The following is a 15,909-nucleotide window of genomic DNA, read 5'->3' on the forward strand; positions in this document are numbered from 1 at the left end:
CAAGGATGTTTCAGACTCCCAGGCCATGTTCCCAGGCTGGCAGGTGTTCTCTCAGTATTTCAGTAGACTTTTGTTCAGAATTTTCCCAGATCACCTTTGCAGCTGCTCCTGTCACCATCTCATACACACAGCTCTGAGATGTATTCTTCCACTGGTCCCATTCTTTATCACTGGCATCAGTTTATCCTGTTTGTCTGCCTCACCCTGCTCAGCCATTCAGAGGTGCTGCCTGCATGAGATGAGCAGCTGCTGGTCTGACCCACACAAATGGGGGTAAGGAGGTGTCAAGGTAATACCAGTGCAGTGACCCCTGCCCACAGATGCCAGGTGTCACCTCTGCTTACCACTTGGCACTGGTGTGTTTACCAAAATAAACAAGGTACATGAAACTGAAGATGTATGTAAAATACTTACACTACATGCATCTATAGTTGTCAGTCTGAGGTTTTTGAAGGAGTAATCTTTGCCATACAGTCTAGTAGTATTAAACATTTTGATTCTTACTTTGTTTTCCAAGTGCAGATTTTGACATTTCTTTCACTTTTTTACCATCTAGCAGATGCAACTAAAATAAGCTGAAAAAGTGAGAGTGTTGATTTCATGCTGCCATCTGCAGATCTATAAAAATATGGTGCCTGAATACATGGAAGAAAATAGTAGGTGTTGACAAAATGAAATTACTTTCAAGTGAACACAAAGGCTTAGGAGTGGCTTCTTAAAAATAACTTTAATTTTATAACTGCCTCACAAAAGGGAGGAGTAATTAAATACTTTTTTTCTGTGTTCTTGTGTTTCTCCACTGCAGTTGTACTCTAATCTAACAGCATGCCAAGCTCTTGGAAATATGTGTGTGATGAATATGAACTCATTGAGTTCTTCAAGTACTGATGCCTGTGGTTTGTTTCAGTATATTTTTGTCAGTACAGCAAGGGTAGGCGTCATTCATTCAGTACCCTACTGGTAAGTTGCCTTTTCCATAACTTTTGGTCTCTAATAGCTTTGTATGGAAATTATTATTCTACATGTTATTTGATGAAAAATATTATGTTTCTTTAGAGAAAACGTTGTAATTCTTTTCAGGAGGCATAATCTTCCATGGCTGTATTATGGTGACCAACCAGGATTAGCATCCCAAGTGCTTGAGAAAAATCATTTTCCTACAACTTTCACTTTTAAGGGAACAGATAAGGTAGGTGTTGGGTGGTAGACATAGGGAAGCATCTATTAGGAAGAGGACATAATCACATAAAATGTTTAGATTTATTATAGATGTGACTGTACTAAAGGTAAATTTTAGGCAGTTAGTGTAACAAAACTCAGTGTGAGACCTTAGGGAAGAGGAAGGTGATATTTACCTAAAATAATGCCTGGTCTCTTCCTTTGCTTACACTCCTCTTACCCACATTCTCATAAGGCCAAGATGTGCTTGACTGTGTGGTCTGACCAGGCCACAAGGAACAAAGGATGCCAGCTTTTAAGTGTTCATTGTGTCCCCAAGGGTCTGGATTGGCAGTGGTAAAATTGGACAAACCTTTTAGACACCTTAGGAGTTCATAGTTGTTTTGACAGTCTTTTGCTTCAGAGTCTTGTGTACTTCCATCTTCATAAATCTGAGGCAGAGTTGATCTTTGCCTTTTTTTAAAATATGTACACCCTTTTGTCAGATTTCATGGTGAGCTCATGTGAAAAAGAGAGGTAAATGTCATGTGCTGTATCTTTACTGCCACCCTCCTGATGTGCCAGAGTGCTGGGTCTTTTGCTGACAAGTTGTCTGTGCCAGGTTTTATCACAACCCATTTATCTGCTCTGTAGCTGAGAACAGTGTTCTCCATCACTGTTATGCGGTGTTTAACACTTTCTGATGCTTACACACACATTCCTCCCCCTACTCAGTTTATTTGTAATATTTCTGTTACAAATCTCTACAAGCTGATTTTATCAGAGGTGGATTCCATGTATTATTCCAGCCTTTTCCTCTTACTGCAGTGAATTATGAAAAAAAAAAGAGGTGAGCAAAATAATGTTAACAAAGCCAGATATCCATCCCTGGAAGGGATGAGCTGCTTAAGTAGTTTGTTAATTGGCACATTTTTATGAAGAAATCAGATAGTAAATCAAACAGTGAAGTGATTTATTTTTCCAAATTAGTTGTAAAATAAAATAACTGAAATAGGTTATTTGAGTTCAGCTAATCACAGAAAATAGTACTAGTGATAACCTGTTTGTCAGTTATATGGCCAGATTTATCTAGAGTTTTCTTATTGACTCAAAAATAAAATTATTATGCCTTTTTCAGCCATATTCTACAAGGCTATGTTTTAAAATAAACAGTTGCAATGTAGCAGTTGTTTTGATAACTAAAATACTTGTTGTTCCTCCTAACACAGAAGGGTCCTGGAAGCCCTCTAGATTCCGGCATTGTATACATTAGAAATCTGCTTAGATTCCTGATTAGGTTAGGGCATATCTACATATGTAGAAGTTCCTTTGGAATTTTTTCCATGTCACCACTGAAGCTGTAGAAGAAAGGTATGTTTTTATAAAAAAGTAAACTACCAAACCCAAAATTAAAAACAAAATCAAAAGGGCAAAAAAATTAAAGATTGTGCTGAAAGTTTTAGGAAACATCAATTAGACAGCAGTCTCTAAAAAGTGTATGTTCACTTCAGGGAAGTTTCATTGGTTTTTGTCTTTTTTTTCATCAACAGGATGTAAAGCTGAAATTTATTGCAGCCTCATTTGATGCAGCAGGAAACTTTCTTAAGTGGCAGAGTTTGGAAGGAGGTCTCTTACAGGTATGTTTGATTATAGTTATCTTCTCTTGCTAACACAATGTTCCGAGTACCTTTAGCCAAATTAAGACAAAAGCCTATAGAGTTCGGTTATTACACTAATGACAGTTCATAACTGTAGCACTAGGTTAGGGAAGACAGCTCTTTATTCTTGCTCACAATTGTCTCTACAAGATCAGAAGTATAAATTCATCAACACTGCCTTCATCCTTTGGACCAGTATAAATTTGGCATATTGGAAAGCTCTGAAAAATCGTGTTAATCATTTAGAGCCTGCTATCTCTGTCTTCCATTCAGCATAGTTGCTCATGTGTAGTTTGTTATTAAACCTCTTTTTCTTGTTGAGAAAAGTGTATTCTTTAGCTCTGTGTCCACATGTGTTTATAGATGATGCTATGAGTATGTCCCCATTAGATGCTGTCAGCTATTTGCACACATCATAGGGGTGACGGTCAAATCAGTGGTTATGTCACTGTCAAGGGAGGTAGGAAAGCTGATCTACATCATTTTCTTTGCATTGTCTTGGGATTTTTTTGCTTGCTTATTTCTTTATGTTTTAAATATAAAATGTACACTGTGACCAGCATGTGCCTTTTTCATAGCAGAAAGTTATAAATACGTGGTGGGAGACTTTACATAGAAAGGGGGAGTATGGCTGGAAGTACCCTTGGCCACTACACCCTCAGATTTCAGGGACACAGACATTCTACTTCAGCAGTACCACACTGCGTAGTTAGGCTGTGAAAAATGCAAGTAAGCAGCAATTAGAAAGTGCAGTAGTAATTAGCCTATCAGAGAGAACAAAGGGCAGCTGCAGCATGTTACAGAATAGAATTTGTTTAGCAGTCCAGTGGTGATGTAGGCACTCTCACTATTTCCCTAGACAGACAACAATAGGAACACTAGCAAGAACAATTGGGAATTGTTGGTTCCTTTTCTTTTGGAGCACATCACTTCAAACATTTCAGTGTCTGTAGAAGAACAGCTGACATTCAGGATTTACTTTGTTATTGCCTCAGGATGAGCCATCTTGTGTCTGTGTCTCCAGTTTTAAGGAAAACTAGTGTTTAAGAGAACAGGTTACTCAGACAGGTACTATGCATAGAAACTTACATATTCTGACATCAAAGTTTAGGTTTATTGGGACACATTTATTGGGCAAAGTTTTTAACAGCTATCAAGAGCCAATGGGAAAGGAATAGCTTTTCTATTCAAAGCCTCCTTTAATGTAATAGATTGTGCATGATGATAAGACATCACAGTGCTAAAGTGGTCTCAGTGCATAATTGTAGCAATTCCCAGAATTTCTGTTTCACACTAATGGAAGGAATTGTGTTTTATGCAAATTTAGACTTCATTCCCATTTTGGGAAAATGGCTCTGGCCTCCACATTAGATTTTGGACCATTTTTTTCTGGATTCAGCTGAATCGGCTGTTCTTTGTTGAAAATAAAAGTGTTGTATTAAATATTTTTTAAAAATCTATTATTTGCTATAGCTTTGATTCTCTGAGTATGCCAGCTTAAGAGAAACAAGGCTGTGTGAATGAGGACTTCTTTTCTTATGGGATTCCTGAATTTAGCAGAAGCCTCTGATTGAGCTTGAGGCAATACAGTGCACTGAACATTCAGTCCACAGAAAGATTATTCTTGCCTGCTTGGATGCTGCTGTCCACAGATTTCAGTAATGGAACTGAAAAATACTATACAAGCATTTTAAGCACATCAGTGTTAGTGAAATAAATAATTGTGTTGACCCCAAAATAAATAGCTCTGTTATTAAAAAAATTTTAAAAATATCTTTTGTGAGAACTCTTAATACATAAGTGCTTTTAAGTATTTTTCACATGAGAAGACAATGCCTTTGAATTAACCTAATTATAATTATATTTTATTCAGCTTTGTCCTGATACCCAGACTAAATTGAATGCAGCTTATGTTTTTGGAACAACTTACCAACAAAATGTAAGTAAGATATAAAATGCTATTTTCAGTTTTGAATTAAGCTGCCTTATATGTCATTAGTCACTCAGTGCATCTTGAAGAACCTTTGGAGTTTAGGCATAAGCTGCAACACGGCGTTCTTTCTTGGGAAATTGAATGAAATTAGTGTGTGTTTTTTTAAATTATTTAACTACATCACAAAACTTGTTTACTACATAGCATAATCACAATAAATTAAACTGGCATTTGTTTTTGGTAGGTTGCTGAGGTTGCAGTGGAAGAACACATTGCCTGAATTATGACAGCCATATGCTTTGTATCATATCTCTTAATTTTCCTAGCACCATCTTTGGCCAGTTTTCATATGGAATGAAGGCAAATCCAGTCATGCCATGCCTAAATATTGTTCCCATTTACTCTTTATGGTATGCCCTGATTTTAGTGAATTCTATGAAGAGATTGAAAATCTATTTTAATTGAACAGATGACTCATCAGAGGAAAGAGATTCTTTAGCTGTCTTAACTATGAAAAAACACTGTTGGGGTTTTCACACTTTACTAAACACCAGGAAAGGAAGAGGGAATAGAACACTAAATTATGTGAGCTGCAGAAATGGTTCTGCCAGTGATAAAGCATCATTAATTTTTTCATTTAATATGTTAGATGGGAAGGTGGTAATCTATTTGGCAATGGAGTGGAGAAAGAAACTTCTTTATAAAACTCCCTATATGTGCACAGCATCTCATACCTATATATTAATATTGTTTTTTAACTCATCGAACATTGAAGACCATTCCCCACATTATGTGTTGAAGTGTGAAAATACAAAACTCTGGCTGCTATTTAGGTGGTGTGAAAGTCTTGGAAAGCAATAGCTGTTAAAGCTTACTCTGGAAATTTAAAGTGTTTACCAAATAACACTGACAAATCTTTGTTAAATATTTTTATTTATCAAAATATTTAACAATATCTTTCATATTATTTAACGTTGTTTAATCCATATTGCAGTATTTTAGACAGAATGAAAACATGTTATATTTAGGATCATTGAACTAGTTGAGTATGGGGCCTTTTCTCTTTAAAATCTTGAGTATTTGATATTGATTCTGTATTACCTGTATTAATAACAGTTAATATTGTTGGGTTTGAATAGATACATTGGTAACTTACTGAGTATTTTTTTAATATCATTTTTGTCCATTGTATGCATTACTTTTTTGGGTTTTTTTAACATGTGGTAACTTACTGAGTATTTTTTAATATCATTTTTGTCCATTGTATGGATTACTTTTTTTTTTTTTTTAACATATGGCTTTGGAGAAAACATGGTTGACAAATTATATGAGTATTTAAAATGCATGGTTGTTCACATTTGCAAAAAGTTACCTGCTTTCACATCTAACTTCTTCACACAATCACAGAGTGGTTGAGGTACTCAGGGACCTCAGGAGGCTGTCTTGTCCACAAGACGGGCAGGGCCATGCAGGGCAGGTTGCCAAGGACCATATCCACATGGGTTTTTAATCTTCAGGGAGTGAGACTCCACAGCCGCCCTGGGCAACCTGTGTCAGTAAAAACCTGTCTTCTGATGCTCAGAGGGAGCCTCCTGTTTCAGTTTATGCCCATTGCCTCTGGTCTTGTCACGGGGCACTGCTGAAAAGAGCCTGGCTCTGTCTCATACACCCTCCCTTGTACAATATTCATACACATTGATAAGATCCCCTGAGCCTTCTTACCTCCAGGCAAAAGAGTCTCAGCTCTTCTTCGTAGCAGAGATGCTTCAGTCTCTTCCTCACCATATTGGCCTGTGCTGGACTGTATCAAGTAGTCTAATTTCTCTCTTGTACTGGTGGGCCCAGAACCAGATTTCATTACTGCAGCATTTATGTTTCTTGACTTTAATGTTTGTGCTGTTTCAAATTTTATGTCTGTGAGGTTTGCTAGGATATTTTTTCCAAATCTGTTGAAAAATTTTAAGAGCTTCTTTCTCCACATTAGCCATTCTAGTTAATTGCAGTAATTTCCAAGTTTGCATAAAATCATTAGTAGTTTGTAGTTGCTTGAAGATAGCTGAAAACCTTGTCTATCAGTACTTCAGTAAAGCATTTGGCTCCATTTCCCACAGCATTCTCAAGAAACTCTCTGCTCATGGCTTGGACAGGTGCACTCTTCACGGGGTGAAAAAGTGGCTGGATGTCTGGCCCAGAGAGTGGTGGATGCAACTAAATCCAGCTGGTCACTTGTGGTGTTCTCCAGGGCTCAGTACTGTCCTGATCCTGTTTAACATCTTTATCAATCATCTCAACAAGGGGTCAAGAGCACCCCTCAGCACGTTTGCAGTTTGTCAAATCTGACACAGACTGGGTGGGAGTGTTGATCTGCTGGAGGGCAGGCAGGCTCTGGAGGGATCTGGACAGGCAGGATCGATGGGCCGAGGCCAGTGGTGTGAGGTAACAAGGCCAAGTGCCAGGTCCTGCACTTGGGTCACAACCACTTCATGCAGCGCTCGGACGTGGGGAAAAGTGGCTGGAAAGCTGCCCAGCAGAAGACCTGGGATTGCTGGTCAACAGCCAGCTGGTCAGACATGAGCCAGCATGTGCCCAGGTGGCCAAGAAGGCCAGTGGCATCCTGGCCTGTACCAGGATTGTGTGGCCAGCAGGATTGGGGCAGTGACTGCCCGCTGTACTTGGCACTGGTTAGGCCAAACCTTGAGTGCTGTGTCCAGTTTAGGGCCCCTCATTTAAAAAGGAAATTGAGGTGCTGGGCATGGAGAGAGGGGCAACAGAGCTGGTGAAGGGTCTGGATCACAAGTCCTATGGGGAGCAGCTGAGGGAGCTGAGGGTTTAGCCTGGAGAAATGGAGGCTCATGCAGGACCTTGATGATTCTGTGATTCTTTCTTTTGTGAAGAGGTGGGACAGATTCCCACAATAATTTTGTAGGGAAGGAATCCACAGCTTGACTAACTAAATGGTTAAAGTGATCCTTTAATTTTCATTTTTTTTTCTTGTAGTGCAAAATTTCAGTTTCTAAGATTTTACTGGATTTTGCTAATCCAGTTTTTTATGACCTGTTCCTTGAATATAATGGTGGCAATGGACAGCAACATCTTTGGGCCGTGCCAGTTTTAAATTTGAATCTTCAATACAATGAAAAGTTTGTTAATCAAGGTAAGATGGTGATAGTAACATTTCTGTGAATTTAAACAATCTGAAAACTTCAAATAGAAATAATCTATGTTAACTTCTGTTACTGTGTTGTGTTTAAAGATACCACAACACACCATAACATGTTTCCATTTTAAAAATGTAGTATTTGTGGGCAAGTTCTGATAGTTTAAGTGCAAGCATTCCAGTCATTCCATGCACAAATAAAATCTGATCTCCTTATATATTTGTATGAGTTGAAAATAAAGAATTGTATATCCTCAGTAATTACTCTGTATTATACAATTATATCTGTTGTTTCTAATACATTTCATTCTTTTTGTGTGTTGAATAATGTGTGTGTGAAACTGTCATGTTTTCTCCTAGGCAGTAATATGAACAACTGGCTTTTGACTCGTCGATTTTTTTTGGTGGATGCACTTAGTGGAAAAGAGAATGACTTGGGAAAACCAGCAAGGGTAATTCGGATTGCTAGCAAAATAACAATAAGGTGATTAACTCATATAATATATAGTACATAGAAATAAATCCAATGTTGTACAGTCTGCATTTTATTGTCTTAAAGTTGTTTTGTTATGTATTTTCTAATATATAAGATGTGCTGCTTTTTCCATTGCATATTTGGGAATGGAATGAATTTCCCTAGGTTGTTCTGATGAGTGAAGGAAAACAACCTTGACTTGTGGGAATTAAAATCACCATGATTCCCTTCCAGGTACAAGGATCAGACCATGTTTGCATAATGCAAGTTAGCAGGTATTCAGTCACCTCTTAGAAGCAGGTGTTGTCTGGAAAGACCGAAAGACTCCTCTGTTAGTTCTTTTTCAATGTGTGTGTTGCTGACTATACAAGGATCTTATTTCATGCTCCATATTCTTTTTTACAGTATTTTTTCCAACCCATTGCCAATTCTGTTATACAGTCCAGAATAGGCTTGTAGTCATTTAACTAAAATTGTGAGACTGCCTGTTAGGGTCATTACTGATTGCTCATCTCAGCTGGAATACATTATGGAAGAAACTTTTTTTCTCTTTCTTTATGTGATGTCCTCCTATAAGATGCAGACAGGTGAAGATTGATTCAGGTATTTTCTTACAAATAAACAATCTTTCCTATGACTTTTTAAATATATTTCTGTACATGCCTTTGTACACTCCAGTTGTACATTTAAAATGTGAAATGCCATGTTATTGAGTTAGAAATTCACATTTTATTGATCAGGCTGTTCTGTTCATTTAGTATTTTCTTATAAGTTTCAGTGATTGCTTCCCAAGCGCTAATCCAGTTGTTTTTTTATTAATAATCATACTCTGTATTTCTGCAGTATCCAGCTGGTATCCCATACACAGAGAGGAACCATCTACCCTCCTCTAATTACTGTTGCTTACACAGATGTGCTTATCCAAAACCCTGAAACCCAGAGTGTGATGGTGAGATCTTTGTGCCACCTTAATTATACTATTAGTTCTGTTGGAATTCCAGTTTGTGGTAGTGAGTTATCAAAATATAATAAGCAGTTTCTAGTTCTGATCAGTTTTGAAGTTACAAGTTTTCACTAAAACCTTTTAAAACAAATGAGTTAAAAGTATTCTCTTTTCAGTTTATCTTCAGTCTTTTTTAACTTAAAACACTTGGAATTTGAAATTGGTTTTATAATGCTAAATTAGGCTACAGTTCAAATAAAATTATACACACTTAAAATAACAGATAAGGGACTCTCTGCAGCACTGCAAGCAATTTATGCAAGGAATTAGTATTTTAATTTAGAACAATGCCTTTAGAGGAGATTGTTCTGACACAAACACTTCAGGTCACCTGTAGTTTAAGTTAAAATATTAGTAATGTATTTAAAACATCCTTTAGTGTTTCATCTTTCTGTTCTGAAAACCACCAAATTCTGCTATAGCACATGCAGAAGGGACATCTCCTACTTGCCCTTTTGCCTGCCTTCATGGGCAGCAGATGTCCCATTCTTCTCTCTTGTTGTTATGTTAGATCACACTGCTTTAAAAAGTAAAAATACTGATCTTAGGATGGTAGAACAAAAAAGATTTATATTAGCATTTTCTGCTTGTCAGCCTTCAACTGTTCAGACTTCCAGTACAAATATATATCTGGCTAGAAGAAATTTGTGGGCCTAGAAGCATTCCTTGAGTTCCATATTAGTTGTATGAAAGCAAGAGAATTAGAAAGATAGAAAAATCAAGATATTTCTTTCCTGTCTAAGTGATGTTAACTGTTCCTTAACTGTTGGAACAGCACTGTATCTAGAAAGTAATTAATTCAGATACTGATGATAGGAACAATTGTTGTCAGTTCCTCAATTTTCTGTCATATTATTTCATCCTTACATCTAGGTCTGTGAAGATCTATTTGGGTACTGCCAATTTTGGATGTCTTGTTGCATTTAACAAATTTTATGCAACTAAAAAGATACATTGAATTTTGTTTTCAGTTTCTGTAAGCACTGAGCTTGTAGTAACTTAGGATATTTAGACTTAAGTCCAAGTGCAGTGATAGAAGGAACAGATGTTTGGGGAACACAAGATGTCAGGAAGGAGGGATAGGTTTTGGGGGCAGGGGTGATGCTTCTTTTAAACTTAATTAGAAATACTATTTATTAGTATGCTTGTGTTAATTTTAGCTGTACAGTGACAAAGACTCAGGCCAGAATATTACAAAACCAAGACAAAGATTTTCTCTTCTATGTACAAATTTTTCAGACCAAAGTCAAAAGAGGTCTTAGGTTAAATTTAAGCTAGAGGGAACAATTTTCATGCTGCATGACAATTTCTATTTCATTCAAACTGAAAAAAACCCTAGTATCTGAGCTGTGCAAGCTTACCATGATTTTGCACGTTGGTCTAATTACATCAAGGTTACATTTAATCAGTGATAAAAGGGAAAGTATCAAGAATTCAGTGGCTCTTTTCAGGAGGAAAAAAAATTATGCACATTTGAAAGAATTACAAATAGTTGACTTGCAGATGGCAGGCACCCATCCCCAGCATTACTGCTGGTAAAATGGGCAGTAGAGAGTTGCACAGTACATGCTGGTACTGGGCCTGGCAACAGAGCACACCAGGTCATAAAAAGTAAAAAAAAGATGTATGTGGTACTTGTATAGTAGCCCTAGATGGGAATTCCCACCAATTAAAACTGAAAGTTACCACTGTCTGTAATGGTTGTAGCACTTCAGAATTACTATGCATATTTACTTTTTGTATTTTAATATTCAGGTTTCTTTCACAGTCAGCTATGAGATGAATCAGAGAGAGGCTCAGATTCAGACTGATGTAAGTTGTAACTCCCTTTAATTTTTTGATATAAGGATTTGCTTCTATATTTTGTGTTTAAAAAATATCTGCAAATCATTTTTTGTTATTTTCAGATCGCACTGGGTGTGTTGGGTGGTCTGGCAGTGTTATGGTCTCTTCTCAAGACTGCAGGCTGGAAGAGGCGGACAGGAAGCTCTATAATTGACTTGCAGGTATGAACAGCTGCCAAACTGAAATGGGACATCTCTTCCTCTCATTAAGGGCACCTTTGCTGTCATTCCCTGTGATTATAACAATTTGTTTTCTTAAGGTAACTGAAATAATTTCTAGCTGCACAGAACTGTGCCCCAGAGTTAGGCTCACTTGAGGAAGTAGTTGTTTTGCATTCTTTTTGATTCTGATTGTCATTCAGGAAATGCTGCTCTAAAAATAAAGGTATTTACAGGGCTATTCTGATCAGTTGAATGGACTTGGTTTTCAGATTAATTCTTCCTTGAACAACAACCAGCGTGTAGGAGTTTCAGCTAGTGAAAATACCATAAATATATAACCACAGTGGAAAGCTTTTGTTAGGGCTACTTTTCAGTACTAGAAAATGTATGTGAGCTACATAACATTTTATATTAATGCATTATGAACATTTGCATTACTTAATTAGTTTTACAGATGTCTACAGCATGTTTTTATAATTGCAGACTGTTTTCAAGTTCTTACTGTTCTATGCTGGAGATCTTGCCAACGTTTTCTTTATCATCACAGTGGGCACAGGGATTTATTGGCTTGTATTCTTCAAAGTAAGTGTTCTTCCAGTTTTGGATGTATGAAAACCTAGTAATATTAAATATATTTTTACATGGACATTAATTTTCTTTTTTCTTCTTTTTTTTTTCTTGTCAGACTATTAAGGCAAGTTCTATATAACATTCTGGTTTGTGTGCTTAAATTTTGTGTTCACCTGTTTCTTTTCCTTAGGATTTGTTGTACTTGCAGTCTGCTTAATAGTCACTTATCTTTTTCTGGAAAAGTTTATTCACACTTAAACATTTTTAATTATGTTGTCACATATGCCATGTGTACTGTTTCACTGTAACTTTTCAATTATAGGCTCAGCAGTTTGTATCTGTCCTTTTACCTCTTCCATCTCAAGAAGAAGATTTTGTTACATACATAGCATGTGCATTTAGTTTAAAGGTAAATAATTTTTTCCTCACCATAAAATACATGTCACCATGCTTCTATGTATGTATCCCATTTTCAGTAGCCTTGTTTTTAAATATCTTTTACAGTTATTAGTGTGTGGATGTTATGTCCTAATAGTTATGTTCTTCTGAGAATTAAGTAATTTTTCCATAGAAATTTATTTTGTGGAGTCTTTATAGGAGAATAAATGTCTCAAGAAGGTCACAAAAGAAAGACTGAAAAATCATTCTTTCAAGGATAAAGTTATAAAGAAACACAAATAAAACAGAATCATATCAAGAAAGCAAGTACTCCCATTTAAAGCAGAATGTAAGTGCTGTGAGTTCCTGATTAGAAAGAAGACAGATCCAAATAATTACATACAAACATGTAGAATTCTCAGATCACTGCTTTGTCTTCATGGTACAAACAAATATTGTATCAGTTGTGGGTATTATAGTGAGTTCATAGTCCAGGTTAGTATGTTATGCAGAAATAGTCAGGGTTTTTTTATTTGTTACTTTGCTGTATTTTCTTCATAATTTTGGACTTAACATTATTCCAAGATTTAAACAAACAAAAGATTATCAAAAGTTGGTAATAAAGCTGCAGTCTCATGTATAATCAAGATATTGCTTGTTATTTTGAATGAATAATCCATACAATAATTATTCCTCCACCTTTGTGTATATGTTGTTTCTGTCCTTACTTTTCTTTCTTAGGCTCTGCAATTTTTACACTTGCTGGTTTCACAGCTTGCTATTGATATTTTCTTTATTGACTGGGAAAGACCTAAGGGCAAAGTTCTTAAAGCAGTTGAAGGTAATTCAAGCTGTGCTTGTTTGTATAAGCAGCTTTGGTGAAATTCAGATATTATTCTCAGATATTAAATTTTAGAGCTTTACTGTATGTACTCTTTTTAGGTGAAGGTGTTACTAAAAGTGTTGCTGCACCTGTGAGCATATGGAGGACATACTTTATAGCAAATGAGTGGAATGAAATTCAGACAGTGAGGAAAATAAATCCTCTCTTCCAAGTGCTTGCAGTTCTTTTTTTTCTGGAGGTAACATTACTATTATCATTTACAATTCACAATCAGAGTGTAACATAAGGGTCTAATGTTTAATTCTTGCATTCTGTGTGGTAATTGTGAATCACCTTTAAATTTCCTTGAAATCATGTAACTTAGTAATTATGTTAATGCATTTTTTTTTTTTTTTAGTTTATATGTATGTATAGGTCATTGCAATATTTAAATAAGGAAGATATAAAAAAATCCAACCTTTAATTACCTTAGAGACCTTTGTTAGATTTGTTTGGGGTATTTTTAAGATAATGAGTTACCTTAAAGGGCTTAAGAGACTGATAAATCTGTGTACACCCTCAATTCTTTATTTGCCTACTAGCACCCTCCTGCCACAGTCTACAGCTTTATTTCCGATTTAATATTTGTCTGAACTGAGCTTCCTTCCTGCTAATTTGCTGCAGTACCCTTTTATTATGCAGGAAATAAAATACGCCAGTTCTGTTCCTGATGCTAGTATGCCTTCAGTTACAGCTTCAGGATATGTGAGAAACTATGCTTTAGCTTTTAAAAAGTGTTTGGGCTTGTTTCTTTTGTGTAGCATATAGTTGTTTTTGTGAGGTTCTTATACATATTTTAACACTTATATTCAATGTTATAGCTTTAGCTTTTAAAAAGTGTTTGGGCTTGTTTCTTTTGTATTTTAATAATTTTTTCTATCTTGGGAAGTATTATTAAAATGTGTAGCATATAGTTGTTTTTGTGAGGTTCTTATACATATTTTAACACTTAGATTCAATGTTAATTTGAAAATTTTTCCTTTAAATTAAATAATGAAAGTCCTGAAACTTTCTTTATTCACTATGTGAGCATTTTGGCCAGGACCAGCTTAGGTGGAATGTTGCAAGAGAGGGAGAAAAGAGAGCAGCTATTCTTACTCCACTCTGCATCTACCTGAAAGGAAGGTGTAGTGAGGTGGGTGTCTCTCCTCCCAAGTAAAAAGCACTAGGATATGAGGAAATGGTCAACCCACCACAAGTGTATTTTGGCGCAACTTCTGTTATGAAAGATTTTCACTAATTTTTCATCTCTTAAGTATTTCAGCACATAGTATTACTCTCATCTTTTTTATTCTGGAACTTTTTCTAGATTTTTTTTGTTTAAAATAGATTCAACCATGCAGATGGTGGAGGAAAATATATTTCTATACAATAAAAACAAAATAAATCAGTCTTTTAAGAGTTGCAAAGCACATGAAAAATTGCTTTAACACTGGAACATAAAGTATCAAAGAGCTGAAATTTGGCAGAATTTATATCCCTATGCAGAACAGCAGTAGAATCTTTTGCAGTTTTTCAGTAGAACCACATACTGACTTTTGGATCACACAGTTGAGCTCCATCATAGTAAGCAAGCTACTGTTCCCAGGTCCATTTTTTCATTATTTTTTCTTACTTCCTGTTAGGATGTAAACAGCAGGATCCTAATTAATACTATTCATTCTCACCTGTTGTTATATTGACCTTCTTATCTCTTCAGGTGGTGGGATTTTCAAACCTGGCTTTAATGGATGCTTCTTCCAGTCTTACAAGAAGCAGTGAGAGCTATGTAGCTCCTTGGAGCCGCATTTTAAGATTTGGTGTGTCAGCTGCACTCTGGGTAGCCATTGCCATCCTACAAGTATGTGAAACACATGACATCCTGAATTATCATTTTCAGGCTGGTTCTTGGAAGCTAGAATAAATCTCTAGACTGTCCGAACTGCTTATCATAGTATGGGGCATGTTCTTAACTGTTATGTGTAGTTGTTTTAGCATAGTACACCTTTGGGACGCAAAATGAATCTTCTGAGATATGACACATCTGACTTTGGATCAGAATTTCAATCCTCTCAAAGATGTGAATTTATACACATACTTTGTTTTATTTTAAACAAGTTTGAAGCATCTGACAAGTTCAAAATAAAAAGCAGGTTCTTACTACAACTTTACTTCTTAAAGGAATTAGTATGTCAATCCCTTTTCATTAAGTCCAATGCAATGGTGGCCACTGCAGAAGTCTGTTGTTTGTGGGTGTTAAGTGGTGAAATTAATTGCTTAATAACATCAAATCTGATGAACTAATGAAAGAAAATTTGGTTGATTTATTTCAGGTTATATTTTTTGCTGTGATTTATGAAAGATTTGTTGAAGATAAAATAAGCCAATTTGTTGATTTGTGTTGCGTGAGCAATGTAAGTATTTCTGTGTCTCATTTGGGGCATTTTAAATAGAACAGTACATAAGATAGTATTTAACAATCTTAAATAATATTTATTCATTTAATTTAGATTACTAGCTAACAGCCAAAGCAGATATTTCCTTCAGCTCATTTTATTGGTGAACTCTGCAAGATTTCAGTTAAACTTTAATTGGAAAATTATTTCAGAAGCATAGGTATCCATATGTTCTTTTAAACTTCTGATTTTTAGGTTTTTTGGTTTTTTTGTTTTTTTTTTTTTTTCTTAGTTTAAATTGGTTACATGTGCT

At 35.8% G+C, this 15,909-nt stretch overlaps 1 protein-coding gene across 1 annotated transcript in view; it reads left to right on the forward strand.

Annotated features, from left to right (window-relative positions):
* The window catches only part of TMEM67 (transmembrane protein 67), a 32,291-nt gene that overhangs the window by 8,664 nt on the left and 7,718 nt on the right, over positions 1-15,909 (forward strand). Inside the window, exons 8-22 of the mRNA XM_041413045.1 lie at positions 806-960; positions 1,081-1,189; positions 2,709-2,795; positions 4,690-4,755; positions 7,747-7,903; positions 8,267-8,390; positions 9,225-9,330; positions 11,140-11,196; positions 11,292-11,390; positions 11,874-11,972; positions 12,283-12,369; positions 13,080-13,179; positions 13,281-13,420; positions 14,921-15,061; positions 15,534-15,614. Coding sequence (XP_041268979.1) covers positions 806-960; positions 1,081-1,189; positions 2,709-2,795; positions 4,690-4,755; positions 7,747-7,903; positions 8,267-8,390; positions 9,225-9,330; positions 11,140-11,196; positions 11,292-11,390; positions 11,874-11,972; positions 12,283-12,369; positions 13,080-13,179; positions 13,281-13,420; positions 14,921-15,061; positions 15,534-15,614 — 1,608 coding nt within the window. The remainder of the gene's footprint in view (positions 1-805; positions 961-1,080; positions 1,190-2,708; positions 2,796-4,689; positions 4,756-7,746; positions 7,904-8,266; positions 8,391-9,224; positions 9,331-11,139; positions 11,197-11,291; positions 11,391-11,873; positions 11,973-12,282; positions 12,370-13,079; positions 13,180-13,280; positions 13,421-14,920; positions 15,062-15,533; positions 15,615-15,909) is intronic.

This window comes from Onychostruthus taczanowskii, unplaced genomic scaffold (genome assembly GCF_017590055.1).
Source record: "Onychostruthus taczanowskii isolate IOZ18803 unplaced genomic scaffold, ASM1759005v1 scaffold4, whole genome shotgun sequence".
NCBI lineage: Eukaryota > Metazoa > Chordata > Aves > Passeriformes > Passeridae > Onychostruthus > Onychostruthus taczanowskii.